Source organism: Podarcis vaucheri (assembly GCF_965113315.1).
Source record: "Podarcis vaucheri genome assembly, chromosome: 1".
Classification (NCBI taxonomy): Eukaryota; Metazoa; Chordata; class Lepidosauria; order Squamata; family Lacertidae; genus Podarcis; species Podarcis vaucheri.
The window spans coordinates 116,580,958-116,608,879 of record NC_138759.1 but is presented as its reverse complement, the minus strand read 5'-3'; the positions used below and the strand labels follow the sequence as shown (position 1 = coordinate 116,608,879).

The window sequence follows — 27,922 nt, the reverse complement described above, 5'->3', positions numbered from 1 at the left end:
CACAAATGTGAAATGAGTTTGTTTGACCCACCTATTTTTATCAGTGATTTGTGCTTGCATCATCCGAAGCTTGGCTGGAGGAATGTAGGCACCCCCAGTGCGGGTGAGAATTGGATCCAAATCCTCTTTCTTCTTCTTTGGAGGGGGTTCCTCATGAGAAAGAGAGCTCTGTGGTGTTGCTCTCTCAGCCGCATTTCTTCTGTCGGGCGAAGGGGATCTTCGGTACTTTCTCCAGTCAGACTCCCTCTCTCTTTCATGCCTCTCTCTCCCACTAATAGACAGAAAATTCCAAAGATTTATTAAGTACAGAAACAGCTGACAATCACATACATTAATATGTAACATGCTGTAGCTTTGATTTTGTTTATAAATCACGTTAGAGAACAGAAGCAACCAACTGCAACCTGAACATTTTAGTGTTTGTTTTTAGCAGCTCCAGACATTCACCTTGACTCAGTGTATTTGTCTCCATAACGTCCCCTTTCAGAATGTTTTTGGTCAGATCTCCTGTAATCTGAATGACTTCTGCCTTGCGGTGACTGAGACCTTTGACGTTCCATGTGCCTATGCATAGATTGAGAGCAAAAGTTAGCAGCTATTTAAAAACAAAGTCTCCCCCCTACACACATTGTTGTATCTATGGACACCACACAGCTTTCGAAGCTAGAGGCTGGAGCCAGCACTAGGACTCCTGCTAGTACAAAGGGTTTCCCAGCAACTCTTCTCCCCTGCACGCCATCCTCAAACTGGTTCAAACTTACTTTCTCTCCAAAAATTATTTTCCTGTTGCGATACTGATCTTTGTTTTAATTGGTTAAAACAGAGGACACGTGATACTTATTCCCCAAAAGTCTGAAACCCAAATACTGCTATTGTTTTAATTCGGTTCAGAGCTTTTATAATAATAGGAAAATACTTCTCCCCACACCCATGTTGCTGTTTCTATCAAATGTTAGCTACATAACTAATCATAAAAAAATGTTTATACCTGTCTTCTGGAGAGGAACTTCTCCGGCGAAGATTGTAATCTTCCTTCCTTTCATAACTAGAACCAGACTTTAAATACAAAATAAATTAGATATTTCAAGGATGAGAAGTACCAGCCAGAATGCTAAGAACAGTGTTTCATTTATTCCTAACAGTATTTTCAAACCCTCTTCTCTTAAAGATGCTTGGAGAAACAAAACCATTTCATTCATTAGATGAAATATCAAATTATAGGTGCACAACTTATGTTGATGGGAGAGAATTCCAAAGTACTGGTCCCATTAAAGTAAAAGCCTTAGTTTACATAGAAACTAAATGAATGTGTATGCAACTTCCAGTCACTTAACAAAACTTTTCCAACTGCAGCTCCTTGCACACCCCAATAAAGCTGCTCCAGACAACTGGTGAATGCTCTGAAGAGGGATTTGCTGCCAGACAATGGGCTTCAGTTTGAAAATTTAAAAAGGCAACTCCTTCCATTATAAGAAAAAGCCCTTTTCACTCAGATAGAAGGCTTCTTGGATTCTAGCCACTGTATTTTCTTAAAAAGTGGTGCAATACAGGACACAGCAACTCCAGCTGTGCTGCCCCCAGCATTTTATGCAAGCTGTTTCTGTATATCACCAAAGGACAGCATCCAACCAAGTAGTTTCTCAGAACAGATTTAGGGGACGCACAGCGAGTGGAGAGGGAAGAGAGATTCTGTTGCAGTCAGAAGTCCTTGAAGGAACAGAACTACTTCACTGAGTACTGCCCTACTCCCCTTCACACCCAGGTATTTGTCAGTATTTGATATCAACTCAATTCTCACAATTCACTAAGTCCCAAACAGAAAAGGTGGCATCCAATTGAGAAAATGAGTCCTTTAACAGAACAGGGTAGAAAGGCCATTATTTGTGAAACCCTCTTATACAGATGGCATCTGTATACCATCCACAAAATGCTATATCCATATTAGACATGCAAAATGTCGTTTTTATATTACACAAAGAGCGACAAAGAGATAAGACACTTAATGGCTAGCTTTTGTTCATACGATACATGCTTTCATAGGCTCAAACTGTTTCACTTATGCCTGCTTACCTACAGAGTGATGGGGAAAATATTCACACCACTATGTGTGAAAGTAGAATGTGTATTGATCACATATACATGTAGCTCTTCTATGAGGAAAGAGTCACAGCTCATTCACAGAGCACATGCTTTGGATGCCAAAGATCCGCCAGGTTCAATTCTGGTATGCATGTTGGGTTGAGAAAGCTGCCAATCAACATGGACAATTCTTTACTGCATGTTCTGACCTGGTACAGAACAACTTTTCCTATTTTACATGGAAGCTAACGACCAATATATGTTACTACTATGGTTCCTCTGCCATCTATCTCTGGAAAGCAGGAGTTACCATCACCAGCTAAAAAGGTAAAAGTAAAGGACCCCTGGACAGTTAAGTCCAGTTGAATTTGACTATGAGGTGCAGTGCTCATCTCGCTTTAGGCAGAGGGGGCTGGCGTTTGTCCACAGACAACTTTCCGGATCATGTGGCCAGCATGACTAAACCGCTTCTGGTGCAATGGGACTCCATGACGGAAGCCAGAGCGCATGGAAGTGCTGTTTACCTTCCCACGACAGCGGTACCTATTTATCTATTTGCACTGGTGTGCTTAAGCTGGGACAGAGCAACTGGAGCTCACCTCGTCACATGGATTCGAACCGCCAACCTTCTGATCAGCAAGTCCAAGAGGCTTAGTGGTTTAGACCACAGCACCACCATGCAGACTAGGTGATGTGGACTCACTGAAAAGTGTCTTGTCTGAGAATGCCCCCAAATCCTGGAGCAAGCATAGAGCATACTCTTTAAAATACTTACATTTATCTGTGTTACTCCACTCTTCATTTTTTCTGTCAATCCACTTCAAGCTCCGAATTACTAATGTCAATGTACAAAAATCAATATGGGGAAATCCTGTTATTCTTCCAGAAAAAATAGTTCATCTAGAAAAGGGAAAAAAGATGTGACTTTCTGAAATTACTCTTTCTTAAAAAGAGCACTTTGAAAATAAAGCAGACCTGAGCAAGCTAATATTTCTATTAACAAAGATTAAATCACCTGGTTTGTACAACAAATGAATTTGGTTAGCGTCTTTTTGAAGCTAGTACAGTACCATCACTTTGTAGTTTTGTAGGTTAAGTATCTGAACTATTATCGGGTGTAATTAACCTACAGGAAAGTAAGACAACGAAGATGCAGATTACGCCACTTGTCAGCCACTATCGCCATATGCTACAGGTATCTCTAAAACAGGGTGGTTGTTAATATCATGACTAGAACTAAAGCTGTACTTCTTTGGTCCATTTACAAGCCGCCCTTCTGTGAAAAAAGAAGCAGCAGCAGCAGCAGCCTAGGGCAACATACAGCCTGAAATAACAAGTGCAATAAAACATTGATTTGTTTTGTTGATCAAGTGGCATATAGATCCTGCAAAAGAATAAGCAGCTGCAAAAGCCTCCAGTAAAATCAGTAAAGTTATATATATATATATATATATATATATACACACACACACACACACACACACACACGAACTCTAGGTTTCCCGAGGTGGGGCTGGTAGTGACATATGTGGAAATACAAAGGTGTGTACGTCAAGTGGGGCCCCCCATAACCATCCAGATGCTGGCAGGCCACTGATACGGAACGGGGGGGGGGGGGGCAATGTCTTCTTCACTACAATATATTTGCTCAATTTCTCTAGGACTCCATCACCCCTCCCCTGTCCTCCATAATCTCTCAAGTAATACTGTCAAAATCCTGTTACAATGTATCCACTCTGTTTCTGCTTTTGCTCTCTAGTACAGAGTGGCTTAGAAATCACTGAAATCTTCAAAAATTGATATAAAATCAGCCGTGGTTCTGATCTGCTCGTTCTCGGTGCCATTCAACTCAGTTCCCCTTGGACTCCATGATGCTGTCCCTACTTCCATAATCCCCAAAGCGGCAGGTCACGTACGCAGGAACTTCTTAATCCTGTCAGATAGTTTTGCAAATCCTTCCTTCGGGCAATACTAGGTGACAGACGATGTATATTCCTGGCCCATTGTCTTGCCACCACCGGTACTCAATAAATGTGTATCTATGTATATTTCCCGCTCCGCATATCCCCCCTCCCTCATCCGAAAATGCTAATTAATGTAATCCCACCTTTTCATAATGTATTCATGACGTGTAAAGTATATTCATGATGTAACTTGTGAAACCCAACCTTCCCATAATGTATTCGTGACGTTTCATGCACTGTATTCTGGGACATGGAGGGAAAACTCAAAAGTTCATGTCACCCCTTTCTCACTGTTCAATCTCGCCTTGAACCTGTTGCGCAATAAACTTGGATCTTCTGCAGTTTGCTCCTGCGTCCGGCTGAGCTCATTTTCTTCCGCAGGGACCCACGGACTTAGTCCGATGAGCTGGGTGGCAGAGTAACCCCGCACCCAGATTTTTTCCGTAACACCACCAAACCCCACCGTCCCCAAAAAGGGGAGATGGGGGGTGCGAGCCCGCCAGTAAGGGGAGCACGAGTTGGCAGCTGGTTTTTGCCCTTGAAGGGAGAGAAGCCGGCTGACACAACCCCACAGGGCATTGTGGCAGAGTGACAAGGCAGCCAGCTGGCAATCCCCACAAGGCGCCAGGACCCGGCCTCGTTGGGCACGTTCACGTGTGAACGCGGGCCCACACGCGTGTCGTAGAAGAGCCGCCCCGCCAGGAGTCGGAGGGGAAGCGAAGGAGCCGGGCCTTCCGCCCTTACCCAATCGAAGGCCAGGAAGAGCGGCGGCCGAGAGGAACGCGCCATCCTTCCCCCCCCCCCGCCGTTCCCGCGATAAATCGGAGGGAGGGGGATAGAACGGAGCAGAACCGAAGATTCTAAGGGGAGGGGTGTGAGAGGAGAAGTCTATCCTCCCTCCCGCCCCGCTCCCCTTCCTTAAAACTTACCTCTGCCTCACGGGTTCCGCCATAACAGGCGCCCATATATGGCCACGACGTCACTTCCTCTGCCTCGCGGGTCTGGCCCGAGCGAGACTTCCGGGCGCGCGGGTGAGGCGGGGAGGAGCCGTTGGGCTTCTTTCTCCTCCTCCTCTTGGGATATCTATATCTAGCTATCTATTTATCTATCTATGAACGTTTAGTTTGAGCGGTACCCGTTTATGAGGAGATATTCCGGCCCCGCGCGGGAACCTTTGGGGAGGGGGAGGAGGCGGGCGCTGACGTCACCAAGTCGGCTGTTAACAGCGAAGGTGGATCTTCTCGAGCGGCTCTTAATGAAGCTACAGTTCCCGGCATCCTTTGCCGGCGGCGTCGGCCACGTTTCCCAGCATTCCTTGGGGCGTTGCACCTGTCAAGTTGTACGAATCCGCGAGGGTGCCATTATGCCCACAGGTGTGGCAACCCCAGACTTAAGACCCATGATATGTTCTACAGGGCTTATTCTCATTTAAGCGTCAATTCCCATTTAAGCATGATTCTTAGGTTAGCAGCCTGTGACTTTGCCTCAGAGACAATGGTAAACATGGCAAAGCGCTGGGCTTCAAAAGTATGTTAAGTCAGTGTTAAGACTTTATTTTTGTTCCATTTATATTTCATATTTTAAAGTAAAAAAAAAAAAAAAGGTTGCCATCTTAACATTTTGCAACCAGGCTCGCCGGGAGGGGGAGGACCCGTAGCCCAAAAAGCCCCATGTCTAATCTGAACTGCAGATAATAATCAACAGAAATAACAAGAACAATAAAAGAATGATAACTATCCTTTCAATGAGCTGTTTTTCGAACAAGTTGTTTGTGCTGAATATGCTGGGGTTGCTAATTAGCATTTTTATTTAAACACAGTGAGTTGTTGATGAAATTGCCCCAGTTCAACAGTCTGGCAGAAGCACTGTTTTAACACCTATCTCATAGGAGGAAATATAACAACCGTCTGCTTAGATGCTATAGCTATAACCCGTTTTGCTGATGAAGCAGCAGGCTCTTTCACTACAGGAATGCTATCCTTTGCAGTTTATTTCTGAAAGGCGAGACCAAATATGCTGTGGGTATATACAGAAAGCATCTGTAGAAACTGTCTATAGAAATCTGACTTAGAGAGGAGAAAGATTCATTTGCAAAATTATTTTGTGACAGCAGAATGCATAAATGTGCCTGTCCTTTAGTTGTATTTCTCTGACCTCATATTTACCAGTACAAGCCCAGTTCACTTTACTGAAGTCAGCAGTGGCAAAACATTTCCCAGCACCTAGAAATGCACAAGTTTTGCTTATCCACATATTTTAATAAGCTCTGGATTTGTTTTTCTAAAACCTACACAAAAATTCTGCTCAGCCATAGCGACTGATCTTTCAAGGACAAACCAAGGATGAAAGCCAAAAGCCACCTTTTCCACTTTTGCTATTTGCTAAAGGTCCTATTATTTCTGCTGTATTTTGTATTCTTTTCCTATGTAAAAACCTTACCTCTGTTGATTTTAAAAATCAAACGGGTGTTTCTTCTTCAGGCTGAAAAATATACTAGAATAATATAGTGGGTGATATTCAGCAAAATATTTGTGTGAGCAGAATGATGTGTCCCCCACATCCCCAAATCTGCTCCAGAGGGTTGGGGGAATCCCCAGGACAGATTTAGGGTGATGTGGCATGAAGAGAGCAGGTAAATACTCCATTATGCAAACAGAAATCTTTATGCTTGCACAATGCAAGGTCTACTTAGTTCTGCTTTGTATAAAACCTAATTATTCCACAATATGCTATGGATAATTAAAAATATATCTCAGCACCTGCATTGTGAGAAATTGCAAGATGTGCACCGTGTGGTGCCATATTAGTCAGATGCACACTCTGAGATCAGGGATGGGGAACCTGTGACCATAAGCTACAAGCAACACATCCAGTGGTCATGGATTATGGGAGTCCAACAATGTCTGGAGGACCACAAGCTCCCCATCTCTGATTTAGATGTTTGTGCGATAGAGACAAGGTGTATTTGTCTTGAATCTCAGTTTGAGGGAATAGGTGGGATATAATGTAAATTAATAAATCAGCTTCTTAGTATGGGGATGGCCATCTGCATGTTGTATGTTCCGGTCAACTGTATAACCTCGTAGTTATTCATAACTAAATTTACATTTTTTTCCTGACATGTTTTATTCTTTATGAAGTTGGTACCTGCTCCTGAATTCCTGTGGACAGAGTATATTCTTTATACTAATATTCTTTATTTATAGTCTACTGTTCCACTTGAAGACCTTTAAAATGGCTTGCAGTATTAAAAAACTCAGTGCTGCTCATTTAACTAGTCATTGTAGCAGGAACCCCCCCCCCAATCATTCTGTTTGTACAAACTTCACACACACTCACACTCACACACTACATACGCCACATTTCTGTTATAAATTCATAGAAGAATCAACCATACATCGGATTTGCACTGTTCCATTTTTATTTTACTCCATATGACAAGGACTATCAGAGGGGGGTGGCTTGGTTCTGGTCAGCCATAATCCCTTCACCATCCCAGCACATCCACAGGAGCCCTGCCCAGTTGCTATGTCAACACTGATGATCCCAGACAGAAGACAATCAGGATCACAAAGAACTTGCATATGGGAGTGGATTCAGCATGGACTGAAACAAAGGACAATGATCAGATCTTCCCTCTGGGGGCAGGAAACTGCAAACTCCCCTTTGTCTCCTGGAAGTGACTCATGGGCAGGGGGAAAGGAGGAAAGCCAGGTGACAGGACACTCAGGTTACCACCACAACTCTTCCCTCAACCCCTCCTTTCTGTAATGTATGCATGATGTCAACCCCTTCTGTAATGTATGCATGATGTTTCTGGGGGTGGGCTTGACCTAGAGGAGGGGAATTTCAAAAGTTTTTATAAGGTCTTGCACACCATCTTTCTGGGTCTTTTCCTCTCTCCTGCAAGTCAGGGGAACACCCTGTTGCAACAGTTCAATAAAGGCCAAGCCTACAGGCTGCTGTTTTGCTCCAAGTTATCCTGGTTGGTGTCTTTCTTTTTGTCCAAGGGAGCCCTCGGATTTTTCCGGTAACATCATGTTGACAGCTCCATTATCTAGTATCCAGATGAGAGCATTTGCCTTCCACTTACCTAGGTGACCTTAGCAAGCAAGGCAACCAGGGAAACTGGAGCTCTCTGTGTGGTACAGTTGGCCTTGAGCTTCAGTCGTTTTCAGTGAGATGGTGTTTCAGAAGGAACAGGAAGTGCAAGTGTATTGTGCTTCCTGTTCCTCTGCACCTCCATCTTGATTTATATAGAATTGTCATAGGAGATGACCATATTCCAGGTATGGGGAACATATGATAATTCTGTTTCAGACAAAATAAAGATCCAGAGGAACAGGAAGCTCAACACACTTGCTGCTTCTTGGATTTTCTACAATGTTGCGAAGTCCAGTGCTGTGCTTATTTGATATGAAAACATTGTGCTCTGATGTATGATACATGCTTCTTCAGGGGATAACAGAAATGCATTAATATAGAATTTGCCATGTTAACCTATTTAAATCATGTTGTATTAACATGAGTTTGGCCCTACCACCTGGCACTATGTCACGTCAAATCAAATATTCTGACAGAAGGACATAATTTTACTCAGAGCCAGATGTTTTCGGAACAGATTGAAAGGCAAACACCATTCTGTAACATAAAATGTACCATTCTGCTAGTTTGTGTCTTGGTTTTTAACTGTGATGCTTTAAGTAAGTTTACTTAAAGTAAATTTGAAATGAAACAAAATGACTTTGCTCATCCTTAATGAAACATCGGGTCACTCCCACAGGCTGGTGGAGCTGCAGTTAGATGGTTAATAGCTTACTTTTGAAATGGTGCCCTGGAATTAAAACAGGTTCCCATTTTATCTTCAATCCTTTGTGTCATTTAATCCCAATGTTTCTGACCTTTCTGCTGATTTTATACCAGAGTAGTTCTGATTTATCAGGATAATGCCCTCACCCCTGATTTATGCTGATGTAATTGAAGGCAGAATTGACTTGTGCATTTCTAAAAGGAAGAGAGTGCTTCTATGCAATTTTAAAATAGCATTGGCTGGCTGAATAACAACCTTCTATTCTAGCAGGGAAGTTACAGCTCTCTTTGAAATGGGAAGTCGCATATGCCAGAGGGCAGTGACAGGGAATGCGATAAAGACTGTAAATGAATAAACAAATATCAATAATTCTGCATAATGGGTTCAGTTTTGTTGAATTAAATGGGAGCTTATGAGCAAGCAGTGATGAGGCATAAAGGTCTCATGTGATAGTGTAAGAAGACTACTGGTCAGTCTCTACCAAGTATTGTGATGATGACAATGCTGCAGGAGAAATGGTTGTATTGTGCTGGTTCTTATGTAAGGAGCTTGTTCTGCTTTGGTGAGGGCAGCCATGGACCCCTATGCAGCAGCAACTTAAGAAGCATTAGAACAATCCAGGTTTGTCTGTACCAGTTTAGCGCTGCACCTATGGGATGAATACTGACTGTCCAGCTTTTAGGATGTTCAGTGAGCCAGATTTGCATGAGGCAACCTCAAGATACTGTACAGTGGTGCCCCGCAAGACGAATGCCTCGCAAGACGGAAAACCCGCTAGACGAAAGGGTTTTCCGTTTGGAGGTGCTTCGCAAAACGAATTTCCTATGGGCTTGCTTCGCACGATGACAATGACTTGCGAGTTCCTGCGGGTTTTTTCCCCTCCCCCCCTTTTCCCCAAGCCGCTAAGCCGCTTATCAGCTGATCCTAAACCGCTAAGCCGCTTAATATCTGATCCGCTAAGACACTCATCAGCTGATCCGCTAAGCTGCTTATCAGCTGATCCGCTAAGCCGCTAATAGTGCTAATCCGCTAAGGTGCTAATGGGCTTGCTTCGCAAGACGGAAAAAACCGCAAGACGAAGAGACTCGCGGAACGGATTCTTTTCGTCTTGCGAGGCACCACTGTATTTGAATAGAGCCAGTGCAGTTTGGTGGGTCCTGCATCCCTGAGAATTTAGGAACTTGGAGGATGAACAATGTTGTCCCGTAAAAATCATGGTTATAGCTGGTGCTTGGTGACCTACTTGCAAATGATAATTTATTTTTCTTTCTAGATAACTCATAGTAAAGCTAATTATAGCTACTTATGCTTCCTTCCCATTGACTAACCTCATCAGTGGCTGGATTGAAAACCCCATATAAACTATGATCAGTTCTTGAAAGGAAGATTCACAATCAGTCACAACATACCATCCTGGGCTACTGTTATGTCCTTACGGCTTTTTCATGAGATTGTTTGTTCCTTTTTTCTCTGACGTTGGATTGGACAGCTTGGTAACACTGTATGTTTCTCTCTCACCCACACACCAAGCAGGAAATCCTTATTGGGAAATGAAATTGCTTCACTGATGGCCATATGGCCCTATATCTGTGGACACCTGTTCGCAGCATGGGGCAAGAAAAAGGAATATTTCTTGCAGAGCAATTTTGGAGAACTCTAAACATTATCTGCATTTGCTGCCTTTAAACTAGGGAGCATTGCACTATGGGGATGAGGATGAAGATTCAGGTAAAGGCAGTTAACCATTTTTGGTCTCTGACCTCACATGACTGTCTAGTTAATGTCCTGTCTGTTTTGATGATTCACTTGGTGGCTTGGAGTTAAATGTTTTGACAGCTGAAATATTACATGATCAATGAGGGCGGAGGAAGCAATATTTTTGACGCAACACAGCTGTTTTCAGATTTGAATGAGCTTGCCTCAGTTCAAGAGAAATCCAAGCTGATAGTTTGAGCCCAAATTATGTCAGGACGGTGAAGGTTGCACTTAAGGTTCTGCCAACTATAGTTGAAATAGCTGTATTTTCATCTGGAAAGGGCATGTAGAATGGGGAAAACTTTACCTGTTGGTTTTCTGCTCATTCTGTCCTGCCAGGATTCAAAGAATTGTAGAGTTGAAAAGGAACCACGAGGGCCATCTAGTTCAATCCCCTGCAGTACAGGAATATTTCGCCCAACGTGGGGCTCAAACCTACAACCCTGACAAAGGTGGCCACCAGACCTGCTCCCCACAAATCAGATGTCTGCAAAGCAGTCTCAGCTGTGTCATGTCTGTTCCCTGTCTGTATATTCATTCACTTTCAAAAGACCCTGCTGTACAGTCTGAAAGCAAAGCTACAGAGGATAAGGCTATCAGTGGCTACCAGTCATTGATGGCATATGTATTGCCTCTGAATGACAGTTGCAGTGGAACACAAGCTGGACAGCATATTGGTAGATAATCTCTATTGCTTGTAGAAGGTCTCAGCTTCAATTCCTGGAATCCCCAGATTAAAGAACCCTGCCTGAAGCTCAGAGGAGGTGCTGCTGGTCAGTGTAGACAGTACCGAGTTAGATGGGCCAATGGTTTGACTCAATCGAAATCAGTATCTTATGTCACTAAATGGCATTGTGGTTGGCCATTGTGGGAACAGAATGCTGGACTAGATGGGTCCTTTGGTTTGATGCAGCAGGGAGTCGAACGGGACCATTAAAATTCACTGCAAAGTGCAGATTTCTAAAGTGGTCTGCCTTGTCTCCAATCAGTGCCTATAATTTATTTGATTCTGCATCTTGATTGCCACTGAAGCGCAAGCAATTTCCCCACTACTTCAGAGACATTATAGATTATGTTTTTCATCTGCCCTTGCAAAGAAATTGCACAGAACATGGAAAAATACAAACAACAAATCCCACCACGGATTCTTAGAAGTTTAGCGAGAATGTTTTAAACGAGTACTTTTTCAAATGAGGTTTAAAAGTTGATTAAAAGTAATCTCTGTCTCCCCCCCCCACCATAAAACCTTTAAAGAGTAAACAATATATGTACAAAAGGGTAACCCATAGACATTTTCTATCTTTAAGTAATGAGTTCTGATATTACTTGTCATTGCCTAGGAATGATATCATCCAAAAATTTGTTTGAAATCCAAATCCTGAAAATTCTTCCTAAATTGCTTAAGAAGATGAAATATAATTTCAAGCTTCCTTACAGGCACATATGCAAGCACCCAGGACAGATTGGATGTTTGTCAGTTCCTTTATACAGAGTAACATGAGCAACTCTAGGGACGCAGCCGCATGGAAGAAATAGATCATGCTTGACCTGGAGCACTGCTTTCTGTGCCTGCACACAACAATTCAACAATGATTCTATTTTCAGTGGTCAAAGAAGCAATACAGAACGATAAGATACGTTGGTACGGATATTTCCAAATCTGAAATACAGTATTAAGATTTATAAGGGAGATTGAAAATGCAGTCATAAAGAAAGGCAAATACCAATTACCTAGGATATATAACCTCTTGCTAAAGTATGATAGGGAACAGGAATACGTAAAATAATACATGATAAGAAGGGCTCAGGACATAGGGAACAACACAAAACATGGACGTGCAGGACAAATAATAGGGAAAGGACGACAAATCGTTGCTGAACACAAATGTAAGAGAACATTGTTTCAAAGCTATGATACAGTGGCAACTGACTCCTGTAATTATTGGTGTATTGAGTTAATTGTATTCAAAAAATATGCAAAAAACAGAACATATTGCCACGTGGTCTGCATAGTATCATAGAATTGCAGAGCAAGAAGGGACCCTAAGGGCCATCTAATTCAACCCCCTGCACTCTCAGCTAAAGCACCTATGACAGATGTCCATCCACCCTCTACTAAAAACATCCAAGGAAGGAGAACTCACAAGCTCCCGAGGGAGACTGTTGCACTGTCGAACAGCTCTTGCCATCAGAAACTTCTTCCTGATGTTTAGTCAGACTCTCCTTCCTTGTAACTCGAATCCATTGGTTTGGGTCCTAGCCTCCAGAGCAGGAGAAAACAACCTTGCTCCATCTTCCATGTGACAGCCCTTGAGATATTTGATGATGGTTATTATATCTCTCAGTCTCCTCCTTACCAGGCTAAACATACCTAACTCCCTCAACCATTCCTCATAAGGCTTGTTTTCCAGACCCTTGATTATCTTGGCTGCCCCCCTCTGCACACATTCGAGCATGTCAATATCCTTCTTAAATTTTGGTGCCCAGAATTGGACACAGTACTCTGGGTGTGGCCTGACCAAAGCAGAATAGAGCAGGACTGACTTTCCTTGATCTGGGCACTACAGTTGATGAAGCCTAGTAGAGCGTTAGCATTTTTTGCTGCTGCATCACACTGTTGACTCATGTTAAGCTTGTGGTCTACTAAGAACTCTAGATCCTTATTATATGTACTACTGGCAAGTCCGGCACCCCCCACCTTATATTTGTGCAGCTGGCTCTTCCTGCCTAAGTGTAGAAACTTACATTTTTCCTGTTGAAATTTATTTTGTTAGTTTTGGCCCAGTTTCCCCAAATACTGGAAAATGATTATTAGAATAATAACAAAAATATTGAAATATTAAGTTCCCTTAGAATCCAGTACTGATGCTGCTAAACTATATGCCACCTATCATAAATAAAGCATCCTATCTGGATTTTTAATGGATTGAAACTGGAAAGTTATATTACTCCCTTCTTGGAAAGAATAGCTTAATAAAGGTTAGGAATTGGGGTGTGTGTGTCATATCTAACAACAAGAATTGAAGTGACCCTATTACGTGATGCTATCCACTCTTACCTGGGTCCAATCAAATACAGTTAGATTACTTATGAGTAAATATGACTTGATTGGCACTCCATGCCTTTACTCTTTCTGTTCAAAGTGCTCAAGGTAGCGTTAAAAATACGAAATTACAAAAAAACCCCTACAAAACCCCCACCCCCAAAACCAAATAGCTAAATAAAGCTATAAAAGTTACTTTATAAAAAGGACAAATTAGCAGCATCCAATATGTAATCCCAAACCAGCAAGCAGTATTTAACCAGTCAGTAACACACCTTTGCAAAGGCCTTCCTAAATTGAAATGTTTTGATCTGCTAGTAAGAAACAGGGAGATGGCCAAATGGATCACTTTTTCTTGGCTGGTTGATTGATGTGTTACTCAAGGCTCTTCGATATGTTACCACTTTCAACGGAAGCTGCTGATGAAAACCCTTTATGCATGACAGTGTGTGTTGGCATTGGAAAGGAGACTCTCCAGGCTGTTGGTAAAACTTGCAAATAACATTCCTCTCGATCCTTGCTAGACTGTTGCTATGCAAAAGCAATTTTAATGGCCATGTGGGGCCTGAGTGTTTAATTTGGCCTAAATCTTGTGACTTAACAAGATTTCTGTCTTGAAGTGTTTCTAGGACACAGGAAGATGCCGTATACTGAAGAAGATCTTTGGTCCATTTAACCAAGTATTGCTGACACTGTCTGGCAATGGGTTTCCAGGATATTGGGCAGGGGTCCCTCCCAGCCCTATCTAACATGCTAGGCAGTGAACCAGGAATCTCTTTCTATGCTGTACTACTGAGCCATGGTTCTCCTTCAATTACTTGCCTGGACACCAGTCCAACACCCACACAGCCTCTCCCAATTCCGAGAGAGAGAAAGAGAAGATGTTCTCTTATTTGTTCCAAATATCAATCCAGTAAATATGACTTGTCTTTGCTGTTGTTGCTTTCAGCCTACAAATGATATGTAATTATGCCCCGCCACCTATTTTCATTGAGCTTCCTTTACACTGAAATGAATGGGATTGATGGACTTGAATAAGTTAATGACAACATCATTTATGTAATCTTGCAGCAGTGGACAGCAAGATGAATAATGTAGTTTTTGGTGGAAGTTGGACTGCAGCGGAATAGAAACAGTACTGCGTGCAATTAATGCTGTGCATAACGGAAAACAAATCTCCCTGCACATGCTTTGGCAAACTGAATAAAATATCCAGATACTAAAAATAACTCTCACAAAGAAATCTTGTCAAAAGTTAAAAAGGTAAAGGACCTCTGATAGTTAAGTCCAGTTGCAGACGACTCTGGGCTTGCAGTGCTCATCTCACTTTACTGGCCGAGGGAGCCAATGTTTGTCCACAGACAGTTTTTCCGGGTCACGTGGCCAGCATGACTGAGCCGCTTCTGGCGAAACCAGAGCAGTGCATGGAAACGCCATTTACCTTCCTGCCAGAGCGGTACCTATTTATCTACTTGAATTTTTGGCGTGCTTAAGTTACTGGGTTTTCAATTATTGCATTGTTCACAAAGCCATGTTTGCTTTTCCAGAACTCGTTCTTTCCAGTTTTAGCTCCATACCATACATTTTGCTGTGCATTTTAATAGCATGAGCATAGCTTTTACTGTCTCTGTGAAAAGTACAAAATTTCTTCCTTTTTAGTCCCCATGCAGATTGAAGATAATTTTCAAGTAAGCCTTTGGCAACATTTCTGAACAAAATTAAGATCAGGTTAGAAATAAATCGGCTTTGTGTCTGAAGTCTTGGTGGAGCTTTCAGGGCGAAATGATGATTCAGCCGATAAAACTAGGTTGAGACAAGGGCAGCTCGTTTCTGTGATTAACAAAAGGCCTGAAAAAAGGAAAGGAAAGGTAAATAATGCCAAGGCAGAAGGTTCATATAAGGGCTCAGTCTTAGATCAAGAACCCCTTAAAGAGTTTATGCTGTGTAATGTTAGAAGCAAAACAAGATCTGGGCTCTTACATTTGTTTCTTTTTTTATGTAGAACATTTTGAAGGTGTGTACATTATCTTTGGCTCAACCCTCAGGCAAAAGCAAGTTTTCTGCTTGATGGGAATGCCTCTATACTACTCCAATGCCTCTGTACTCTGTACTTTCTACCTCTATAGAAAATATTGATTTGCTACATTTAGCATACAGTGGTGCCTCGCAAGACGAAATTGATCCATTCCGCGAGTCTCTTTGTCTTGCGGTTTTTTCGTCTTGCGAAGCACGGCTATTAGCGGCTTAGCGGCTCTTAGCGGCTTAGCGGCTTAGCGGCTATTAACGGCTTAACGGCTTAAAGAAAAAGGAAACAAACTCGCAAGAACTCGCAAGATGTTTCGTCTTGCAAAGCAAGCCCATAGGGAAATTCGTCTTGCGGAATGACTCAAAAAACGCAAAACCCTTTCGTCTAGCGAGTTTTTCGTCTTGCGAGGCATTCGTCTTGCGGGGCACCACTGTATGCCCTTTCTAAAAAGGAGCTCCAAGCGGCATACTGAACCAGCTACAGAGGTGGAAGTAGATTTGGTACTTTTTAGAACCCACATATGTTCATTTCTTATATCAGTAACTGGTAGGGTAGGCGCTGCACATAGCATCGGATAGGTGGCTCTCTCTTCAAGCATTGTAGTACTGGCAGAATTCTTGCTTCAAAATTTAAATTCCATGCAATCTTATTTTACCAGTAGCTACTGCCATAGGCTTTAATGGAGGCAGGAAAACCATAATAACCACTGCTCAAAGGCTCACCAAACCAATGAAAGATTGTCTTCCTTGGTAAACTGGAATAAAGTGCATCAGCAGTTTTTGCCAAAATTGGAAAGAAATGTATGATATACTTGTTCAAAAACTGGAGGGGAAAAATGGGAAATGTGTTAGTTTTCAAAAAAAATTAATAGGCGGTATCTTTTGCAATTTTTCTGGGATCAGTCTGTTATATTTACAGTATAGATTTCATCAGGTACATTGTGTATGCCAAGTTTCAAGTTACTAGGTTAACAGGTGTCATTTTAAAAACTATAGATTATAAAGGTGGATTTTGGATTGGGGTTTTTTGCTACATAACTACATCCTTTTAATAACACAGCCAAATTGCAAAGGTCTGCAACCAAAACAATCAATTCAAATCAATGCTGATAAAATAGTTGCTCTCTGTCTAGCCCACCTCTTCTTTTTGTCTAGTCTTTCCAGTGGTCTTGACTGACACCATGGTTTTGTATTTTATCTTCTGCATAAGAGCAGATGTGAGAAAATATTTAGAAAAATGTTGGAGGTTTTTTTTGGGGGGGGAATGCTGCCCTTGTGTGCTTCACTAGGAATGGGATTATATAATAAGTACTTTAAATACTCCCTATCCTCAACCTCCATCCTCATGTATGGAAGTGAGAGCTGGACCATAAAGAAGGCTGATTGCCGAAGAATTGATGCTTTTCAAATATGGTGCTGGAGGAGAGTCTTGAGAGTCCCATGGACTGCAAGAAGATCAAGCCTATCCATTCTGAAGGAAATCAGCCCAGAGTGCTCACTGGAAGGACAGATCCTGAAGCTGAGGCTCCAATACTTTGGCCACGTCATGAGAAGAGAAGACTCCCTGGAAAAGACCCTGATGTTGGGAAAAGATGGAGGGGACAAGGAGAAGGGGACAACAGAGGATGAGATGGTTGGACAGTGTTCTCGAAGCTACCAGCATGAGTTTGACCAAGCTGCGGGAGGCAGTGGAAGACAGGAGTGCCTGGTGTGCTCTGGCCCATGGGGTCACGACGAGTCGGACACGACTAAACGACTAAACAACAACAAATCCTCAACCAGGCACAGAGAAAGAAAATGTGTGTTTCTCTGAAGAATTATTAGGCAATTGATGCTGACTTGCCAGCAAAATAAATGCATGTCTTGGTGCTTCTTGATCTCTCTGAGTCATTTGATACCATCAACTTGTTAGGATATTTCCGTTCCACCTTAAAAGGGAGCAGGCTTTGTGAGTCACAGAGTCTGCGCATGTCCTGTTCACAGGATGTTTATGTTTGCTATTCCTTTCGATTTCTCAGTCGGTCGGAGTCACTGACTCAGAACGGTCATGTTTTCCTTTGTTCTGTTCAACGCTAAATAAAGTCTGTAAAATATGCTCTTCTGCGGTGCAGCTTTTCTGGCTGTGTTTTCTGCTGATAAACAGTGTGCACAAGCCTAGAATGTGGCAATCTATTTCTGAGGCTTTGTGTCGCTAACTGCTGGATCTGCCTGTCTACGGGAGATCGATGGACGTCCGGCAGCCGGCTTGGGGCCATGATGGACTATATCTCCCTGGCAGTTTCCCAACACAACTATGGTGTCTTCCTGGAATGGGAATTAGGGGGCACTGTGCTATAGTGGATCTGGTCCTGATCTGGATCTGGGACTGAGTCCAGAAGGTAGCATTGGGGGAGTGTTTTTCTGCCCCCTGGCAGTTGGGGGTGCTACACTATTTTGTCCCCAATTCTATTTAATACCCAAATGAAGCTGCTGGGAGTGGTCATTAGGAGTTTGGGGGCAAGGTGCCTTCAGCAGGTTTATGACACTTAGCTCTGTTTCTCCTTAACAAGCTGTGCAAGGTTGGCATAATCATAAATGCATCAAAAGCATTGTGTTTGATTTGGTTTGAAGGTTCTGTTTCAGGTATTTGATCTAGAGGCAAGACCTTCAGCAGACACTGCAAGTCCATAGGGGATGTAGGTGTGAAACAGCCTTTAGGTCAAGGGCAGGGAACCTGTAGCCCATTCTCCATTGGCCATGCTGGGGGGGGTGTTGATGGGAGATGGGGCTGATGGGAGAAGGAGTCTAAAGACCCTAGAGATTTTCTAGCTCTGAGAGCAGAGGTGCATACATTGCCCTCCCTGTCTGTTCTCTCTCTCCCCCCGCCTGCCACCACTCTATTTTTGTAAAATTATGAATGCATTGGGACACTGCTAATGGTGCGAATTAGAAAGCTGTAAAAACATAGGGTGTGCATTATGCTTATGCTGGTAATTAAAATGTCAATAAAACATTGATAGAAGCTCAGACGCCATGGAAATGAAGTAATGTTTACTTAATAGATGTGTTGCCTTCTCTCCCACACCAATGAGTCATTTAGAAACTTGTGGTGCTACATGATAATGATAGTTACAAGACAGATCATTAGTAGGGTAGTGGAAGTAAGTAAATATGGGGTCCTCTGCTCCAGAGGCTGCAGTCCTATGCACACTTGCCAGGCAGCAACTTCCATTGAACTTGTATAGGACTACAGTGCAAGACGGCAGCTCTAAGTATGTCTATGTCCAGTCACCACATCCAAGCCAAATAATGTCACTCTTGTGATGTTAGTCTCCTGAACAGCTACATTTGGCCGTCTCCATCTGCCTGACCACAGCAATTGGTGATTGGAGAAAGATTTGCTGTAAAAATATCAGAAACGTATAAACACACCCTGTATCTTCCAGAGTCAGTGGCAATTTTACACACGACTTCCTGCATGCCATGCCACCCCCAAAGCCTGCATTACTGGTGAGCTAACATGCCTAATCCTGCATACAAGCCAAGTACAGCAATCCACCAAGTTCTCAATAAACCTTCTGTTTCTGCTACCGGCATAAAGGTACAAAAATTCCTGGGGGGTGGGGGTACTGATGGAATAAAATGCCCAGCAAGCTGACACTTCGGTGGGCATCCTAACAAATTTGCTTCCTAGTATTGAGCTGAATAACACCCAGACTTTTGTTCCAGAATCACAGTTGGGGCAACGTGGGGGGTCTAAGAAATTTTGGGTAGGTTGCCTTACATTTAAACGTGAGATTGTTGAGGGTTTTCAGTTAGGGGCTTGGCTCCCCTCAGCAGCTTGGTGGCCCTGCCTTTGTAATTTGGCCATATTGGCCTTTGGGGACCGCCATCTTTTTTTGGCCAAGGCTCTCTGGAGGAGTCAGGGGAACTTGCCTTCTGCGGCCTCCTATTCTGCCTCCTACCAATGATTTTTTTTAAAAAAACACACGTTTTCTTCCGCTGCATTTGATAATTCCTCCACCTTGTATTGTATGAGTGGCTCATATACTCACTTTCTTAAAAAATCTTCAAGTCTGAAATTAGGGTGAGTTTGCTAACTTGTACAGATTTTGTAATAATGGGGAAATGCTCTCCACGTTTCACTCAAAATGTCTTTCTGAGAAACGAGGCCTGTATCATGGCCATGTCAGCATGTCCAATAGATGGTGCTACATCCTAAGGAAATTACATCTTCCTTGGTCTCACTCAATCTCTCCCCCTCCCTCTGTTATTTTTATATGGACTTGATTATTTATTGGCCGTTCAGAAGGTTCCTGCAGTCAGTGAAACTCAATCCCTTTTCTAATATTCATGAGCAATGAAGCTTTCAGACCTACGTCCAACACAACTTGATTATATTGCAAGCCTTTGGGTGAGATTTCCTTATAAGTTGTGAGTAGCGTACCAGACCCTCCAAGTGTCCATATTTTCCAAGGACAATCCCAGATTTACAGAAGCCGTCCCAGTTTTTTATTCAACCCTGGAATGTCCTGTTTTTCTTTAGGATGTCACTGTTTCCATCGGAGAAATGTTGGAGGGTATGGACTTATGCAACTGCTGAGCCAAGGAAATAAGTATGCAACCTTGAGAAGACACCTGAATAGACCCTGTATAGCAAAGTTTTTAAATGTTTAATGCTATGGTTTTTATATATGCTGGAAGCCGCCCAGAGTTGCTGGGGAAACCCAGTCAGATGGGTGGTGAAGAAGAAAGAAGAAGAAGAAGAAGAAGAAGAAGAAGAAGAAGAAGAAGAAGACATCCCTATTTTCATTTAAATGTTGGAAGGCATGAAATAAGACCCAGGCAGAAGTTCTCTGGAGTGGCTTTATAATTTGCTAAAGGTGGGTGGTTCAACCCAGCTGCCTCCAAGAGAGAAGCAAAAGGAATTAAGTGACCTTTCTTGCTTTGGCTTTTAAAAGCAGTAAAGTACAGCGGTACCTGGGATGTTTCCCAAATAAACTTAACTTCCTAATTCTTCATTTCCTAATTCTTACGTCACCCTGAGCTATCTGCCGATTCTTATCTTTTCTTCCCTCAGCACAAACCTAACCCTGTGAACACCTACAGAGAGCCATCTCCAAGGCCAGTTGCAGGACAAATCATAAAGCGACTCTTGGGAATGTATCTGTGAGGTAAAGATCAAAAGTGCATGTACAGAAGAACAGCAGCTGTTGTTTCTGCATGCATGTTCCATTGGTTTTAAAAACTATATGTGTGAATTTTCTGAATTGTCTTGAAAGGTTGTCATGCGGATAATGGAGCAAATTTGTTTCTGGTTGTTTCAGAGGCTGTATCCAATGTAGAGATACGTAAGTTGTTCAATCTGCAGAAAGATTTACCCTTGTACAATAGAACTTCCCGCTATCCTCTTCCTGTGCGTGCCCCTCCATACCCTTCCTAAATCTGTTCTGCAGGGTTGGGGAGAACATCCCAGAACAGATGGCGGGAGCAAGAGCGCATGGAGGAGGTGGAGGGAATGTATACATGAGCATACATCCTTGCACAATGAGTTAATCAGATACCTCCCAGTGGCTTCAAACGGCAAGAAAAAGGATTAAGACTGAACATTAGAACTCCCAGATGGCATGACCTTTTTTTCTTTTTTTTTTACAATGGAGCAGTTTGCCTTGGAAAGTGATGGGCTGTTCTTTCACTAGTGGTTTTTAAGCAGAGGCTGAATGGCCGCCCATCAGGGATGCTGGAACAAGGGTTGGACTCAGTGACCTTTTCAACACCAGGAGTCTGTGAGTCCTGAGCATGTTCAGTGGCCACAGAATTCTGCCTGGCTATTGTGTGAGGTGGAAAAGAAAACTGGAGGGGTGAATGGAACGGAGTGTCCAGAAGAGGCATAGGCAAACTCGGCCCTCCAGATGTTTTGAGACTACAATTCCCATCGTCCCTGACCACTGGTCCTGTTAGCTAGGGATGATGGGATTTGTTTATCCCAAAACATCTGGAGGGACGAGTTTGCCTATGCCTGGTCTAGAACCCTCAACAAGGAACACTCCCACTTGTATAAATCTAATAATGGTTGCTTCTAATGGCTGTATCTCACACTACTTGGGAGGAACTTCATATATATATATATATATATATATATATATATATATATATATATATAATTTACATTTCAAAATATTCAATTAGGCAACCTTAAATCAATGACTTCACTTCTTCTCTTTTTCTCATTTTGCATACCATACATCCTTGCATATTTTACATGAACTAAACCATTCAGTAATCCATTATTGCACTATCAAAACTTGTTTACACTCTTGAATTTATCTTAATGCTACCAGCGTTTTTTTAAAAATTACAAGGAAAAAAGACAAAACAGAAAAATAAAAAATAAAACCATCATTTTCAAATTCTCCACTTTCATTACCTTCTTTCTATGACCTCCTCCTCCTCCCTTTTCTTGTATCTTGATTAATAGTTGTCACAGCAAATCCTTTCCATAATTCATAGTATTCTGTCATTACATTACCTTACTCTATTTTCATCTTATCTTATAAAAACCTTAAAGCTTAAAACTTAAATCTTATTTTTACCAACTTCTTATAACCATTACTTTTTTACCTAATTCTTTAAACATTTTTACAAGAGCCAAGTAATTTCATTTCAACATTTTTCTAACATTCATCAATTTTATAAGGCATTCCTAATGATAGAAAAAAGAAATAAACAATCCAATCTTCTTCCAGCGTCCCTTCCTCCTGGTCCCAGGTTTGTCTGTCCTTTTTATCCCATTGGTCTGGCACATTAACCTGGTGATCTTATATCCGAGGCCTTCAAGTCTCTTCCATGTCCCTTCTGCAGCTCTTCTTCATATTTTCCTTTCACTCGTGGGAACTCCAGCTTGGTAGTGTTTTTGACCCTTTTCAACCAATCAGCCCCTTTCCCATAGTCCAGACTAGACTCCATATGGTATTTTAAGACATGTTTCAAATTCCCTCCAAAATTGGGAGCCCCCACAACTCCAAACATCTGATGGCCCATTGCCAAACTCGGAAAGTCCAAACATCTCTGCATAGGGGGGTCAGTCCAACCCCCCATTTCCAAATCAATCCAAACTTTATCTTTCCAAATCTGTTTTTTTCCAAATTCATTTGTCCAATCCAAAGGCTCATTTTCCTGCAGGGTCAAAAGTTCCTCCCTTTCTGGCACCCAAAATTCAGCAACATCCTCTTCTCTCAACTGTTCTGTCATGGTACACTCCTGTTTAAGTTCCTGGGTGGGCTCCACATAGTTTCCCACTACCTGTTCAAATGTTCTGGCCGCATTAGTCATCAAATCTGTCTTCTGACTTAATTGATCCAATAGGGCATTTATTTTACAGAAAGCACCCAACAGTGCTTCTGAAAACATTGTCCTGCAAGGTCACAAGTCCTTTCCCACGGTTGTAATCTGTAGCAGCTGCAAGCTCCCTAGAATTAGGTACAGTTTCACAGTCCCCCTCTAGGGGGAAAACTTCTGGTTCTTCTTTCTTTTAAGGACAATAGCAACAAAGTTTATTTTTAAAAAAGATATTTTGTCAATATTTGTTTCTTTAAAATGCGAAAGGAAACAGTGGAATCACGATGTTACTCTTCTTTTAACTGTCTTTCAAAAACATTTGTCTCTGGTCAATGAGCTTCAAACGTCAATTCTGACACTCCGCTCCAGGATCAGGACGGTGGAAAGTTACTTTACTTTAAACTCACTTCTGCAGGTTTAAACAGTCCAAAAAAGATCCCCCTTCTTCTCCTGCTACCGAAGGGGGGGTTCAACGATTTTAAATGGTGAAAACCAATCCTTTAAAAGTGATTTTCTAAGCTCTAGTTTACGTTGTCTTTGCTTTCTTCTGACTACAAGGAAACGGAAGGCTGACTTCCTGTTTAGACCTTCCCGTTTCAGTACCAAATTAAGGTAAATTTTTAAGTCCAATTCCTTTCTAATCGCCAGTTCTTATTTGAAGTCCAATTGTTCGATGTTTGAGTACTCACGGGTGATTACTTTGGATGCCAAATTGTCCCAGGAAAAAGGCAGCGCTCTCCGGCAACGGCTGTGCGGCTTCGCTCCACGGAAATAGCAGTTGACTCACAGCACCGTGCCACCTCCCCCTCTTCGCTTCGGAGCCCGTTAGTGGGTTCCTTTGTGGGTTGGGGGGCGCTAAAGGTGCCCGCTGAGTCCCACGGTCACAGGCCGCCTGTGATTTCTGAAAGACTCCCCGCTTCGCCGCAGCGGAAAAGACCCGTTTCGCGCGGAGCTGGTCCCTCCAGTTCAGAGGGAGTCTGCCATTGCCGATGGCGCCACCCCGGAAGTCTAATGCTACCAGCCTTTTTAAACGTACACAATTTTCACCCATATAATCAGTAAACATTTTCCAGTCTTCTTTAAACGTATATCCTTCTTGTGCTCTTATTCTATATGTTAAATCTGCAAGCTGTGCGTATTCCATCATTTTAAGCTGCCATTCTTCTTCGGCTGGGAGCTCACTTGTTTTCTATTGAACTTCCCATCCTCCAGTGCAGATTTTCAGCTGGCACAAGAACCGGCAGAAATCACCTCCCACTTTCCATTAGCGGAGGCCTCTCATGGATTAAAAATCTTTCTAAGAACTCATTTGGATTCAAGCCATAGAACCATAGGTATATTTTATATGAGTGACACAAGGTAGGCCAAAGGAAAGACCAGATAAGGTCCCGGTCGACTGATTCACCTTTATTACCTGCTGGTTCCCATATGCAAGTATAGCTCATAAATCCTTATTGTTCTAAAAATCGTAATTTAGAAGCTCTGCTCATATGCTCATATTAAGGAGGGTACTTGGTGTGAACAATTGGCAGTGCTATGCGACGTTCCTTGTTTGCGTGGGTGATAGCAAGGGCTTATGTTTTCTTGGAAAGTACAAACCATATGTCTCAACAGATTCTGAGTCTTGCCTTCAGGTCTGCCCCTGCTTTGGTTGTTTGGAGCGGGAAAAGATCTCTGTGGGCAGTAAACCGCCACAGCACCAATTCTCTTGTTGAAAGAGAACATGTGAAGACAAATGGATTTTCCAGTAGATTTGCATAGTACTGTGTAGCTGGAGAAGCAGGCTGCTTCAGGTGGTGGAATTTAAAGGGATAGGTCAAGAAGCAGGAACGGTCAGTGTTTGCCTACTCATCTAACATCCAGAAAATAATCCAATCCAGCAAATACGATTGGTATTCACTATTGTTGTTGCTTTCAGTCCACAAACGCTACGCAGTGGATGACCTTCTTCGCCCCCTATTTGCGTTGAAATGAAAGGGATGAAACAACGCAGGGGCGATAATAATAATAATAATAAATTTTTATTTATACCCCGCCCTCCTCAGTCAAGACCGGGCTCAGGGCGGCTAACAACCAATAATAAAAACAAGTTGATTAAAATACAATTTAAAAGATTGAGATACAACATTAAAACATTAGGATGCAGCCTCTTCACAGGAGGAGAAAGAAAAGAGGGGGAGGGAATCAAAATGATTCTAAGCCAAAGGCCAGGTGGAACAACTCTGTCTTACAGGCCCTGCGGAAAGAAATCAGATCCCACAGGGCCCTGGTCTCATGAGACAGAGTGTTCCACCAGGTCGGAGCCAGTGTTGAAAAGGCCCTGACTCTGGTTGAGGCTAATCTAACTTCCTTAGGGCCCGGGACCTCTAGGGTGTTGCTATATATGGACCTTAAGGTCCTCCATGGGGCATACCAGGAGAGGTATGTAGCTTTACATCATTTTTGAAAATTAATTATGCATGCTATATAAGTTGTGTAATTTCACCGCAGTGGACGGTGAGCAAATAATGTCATTTTTGGTGGAAGGTGAACTGCATCGAAATGGAAACAGGGCCGCAGATGAGGTGGGATGGGAAACGATTCCTTCTTACATCCCTCCACTTAAGGGGAAAGAGCTGTTTTGTGCTGCCATATTCTGAAACCTTTATTGCCTAATATAGCTCAGTCGGTAGAGCACGAGGCTCTTAATATCAGGGTGGTGGGTTCGAGCCCCACGTTGGCCAAAAGATTCCCCCATTGCAGGGGGTTGGACTAGATGACCCTTGTGGCCCCTTCCAACTCCACAATTCTATGATATATATGAATGTTTTATCTTGGACTCTTTCCCAAATGAATAACAATCTCCTGTCCTACATGCTTTTCAAGTGTTTTGTGCAACAACACCTTCAGATCCAAGGGAGCAGAAGGCAAAACGGATAGCTCTTTCTCAGATCATTGCTCTGCTGGGAAGAGTTTGTTGAGCCTTGCCCCTCAGTACAACCCTGCCAGGAATTACATCAGCCTCACTGCTCACCTTTCAAAGCTGAACGCAATGTACTCGGCAGGAATTAAATGAATTCTTCCATCATTTCTCAAGAGACAAAGGGGGTGCCTGTAATGATGGGCATTTTCCACAAGATGACAGTAGTTTCCACAAACAAAACTTGGAGAAACATCTACGTCTTCCTGGCTATAACTTAATTTGTTTCCCTGACACTTCAGTCTTTTTTTCTCTTTCCCCCCCCTGGGCCTTGCAAAAAAAACCCCAACCAAACCAAAATGCCCCGGGTGCTTTCATTTTAGAGTGTCAGCTTTCTAATCACATGATCATCTCCATGTGTTCTGCATTTGATACATCACCCCAAAAGTTGTTGAGTGTTTCTTTAGGAAGAGCCCCAAATTGCTGAGTTTCTTTAGGAAACCATCAAAATTGTTGAGCGTTTTTTATACCACTGCTGAAAATCCAGGTTCGTTCAGATTGCATATAAAGCATTTTATCTTCATAATAACGAAATACCTTCAGATGTCAACTTTATTTCAATATTAGATACTAGAATTTGAAATAACTACCGGAGTTAAGTTGCTCAGCAATGCAAAGGCATGATTGCATTATCACAATTTACTGTTCTTGTGAAGACTCACTATGCTGAGTTTGCATGCATTTAAATTCTAATTGAATTGTCACAGGCTGTACTTTTCACGTTTCATTGCCATTTAACACCAAGCCTTCCCCCTTTATACACATGTACCTGTCACACAGAGTATTACTGATCTGATGACATGGGCTTTAGTCTGTGAAATCTTATGCAAAAATATAAATCTATTAGTCTTTAAGATGCTATGAGACTATCTTGTGTCATCTATCAAATACTGCAGCATAATGATACCATTGCTTGTTGCTTATCAGATATTGCCGTATATCCAACAGTGAAATACAGAAATGAAACATTGTTGAATAGAAATGGAAAATAACTGGTGAATGTTCATAGACTACAGAGAAATACGCAACCACTAAATTCTGGGTAGGAAAGTGAATTTCAGAGACTGCAGTCACACCTTTCAAGGATCCCATTCTCTTTTACATTTTACTAGGTTTGAACCAATGGCAAATTCCTTACTTTTCACTTTCCCAACCCTCCTGGTGTGTAATAATTTATTTTAAGGACAATCTCCCTGCCAGCTCTGTCTCAAATACGTACAGTGGTACCTCAGGTTAAGTACTTAATTCGTTCCGGAGGTCTGTTCTTAACCTGAAACTGTTCTTAACCTGAAGCACCACTTGGTGCTAATGGGGCCTCCTGCTGCCGCCGGGCCGCCGGAGCACAATTTCTGTTCTCATCCTGAAGCAAAGTTCTTAACCTGAAGCAATATTTCTGGGTTAGCGGAGTATGTAACCTGAAGCGTATGTAGCCTGAAGCGTATGTAACCCGAGATACCACTGTAATAAGCACTTGCCGTTACCCATTGGCAAGGAAAATTCACTTTGCACATGTTCAGGTGTTCTCTCTTTTTTAATATTACTTCAGGTTGGTCAACCCTGACGTTCAGAATCAGGTTCCAAGGCTGAGCCAAAGTTTCAACTAAGCCTTGGTTTGGACATGTTTGGACATTTCTTGGGGCATGTGGCTGTGGCGGCAAGGATTGATAACAGAATCACAGAATTGTAGAGTTGGAAGGGACCACAAGAGTCATTTAGTTCAACCTCCTGCAATGCAGGAATCTTTGCCCAACATGGGACTCAAACTCATCACCCTCAGATTAAGTGTCACCTGCTCTACCAATGGAGCTTCGATAATATACATTTCGTATCTACATCTACCCCCTACAACAAATAGTTATTCTCCACCTTTCAAGATCTAAATCCTTCCAGTGTAGCTTGCATTAAAATAGACTTCGAAGCCAATATTGACATCTAAATAGGCATCAAAATCCTTCCCATGGGGCAGCTGG

The 27,922-nt window shown here is 42.5% G+C and overlaps 1 protein-coding gene across 4 annotated transcripts in view; it reads right to left on the bottom strand.

Moving 5' to 3' along the window:
- CWC22 (CWC22 spliceosome associated protein homolog) overlaps positions 1-27,922 on the bottom strand; it is a 159,561-nt gene that overhangs the window by 30,287 nt on the left and 101,352 nt on the right. The window contains exons 1-5 of one of the 4 annotated variants that reach the window (XM_082200855.1): positions 4,973-5,529; positions 2,855-2,979; positions 989-1,056; positions 448-564; positions 32-271 (exon numbers count right to left, since the gene is read on the bottom strand). In XM_082200855.1, the coding sequence (XP_082056981.1) occupies positions 32-271; positions 448-564; positions 989-1,056; positions 2,855-2,881 (452 nt within the window). In that variant the 5' untranslated portion in view covers positions 2,882-2,979; positions 4,973-5,529. Of the gene's footprint in view, positions 1-31; positions 272-447; positions 565-988; positions 1,057-2,854; positions 2,980-3,094; positions 3,113-4,787; positions 4,904-4,972; positions 5,530-27,922 lie in introns of those variants that run through there. The other 3 variants (XM_082200856.1, XM_082200857.1, XM_082200858.1) reach the window with 3 other exon arrangements.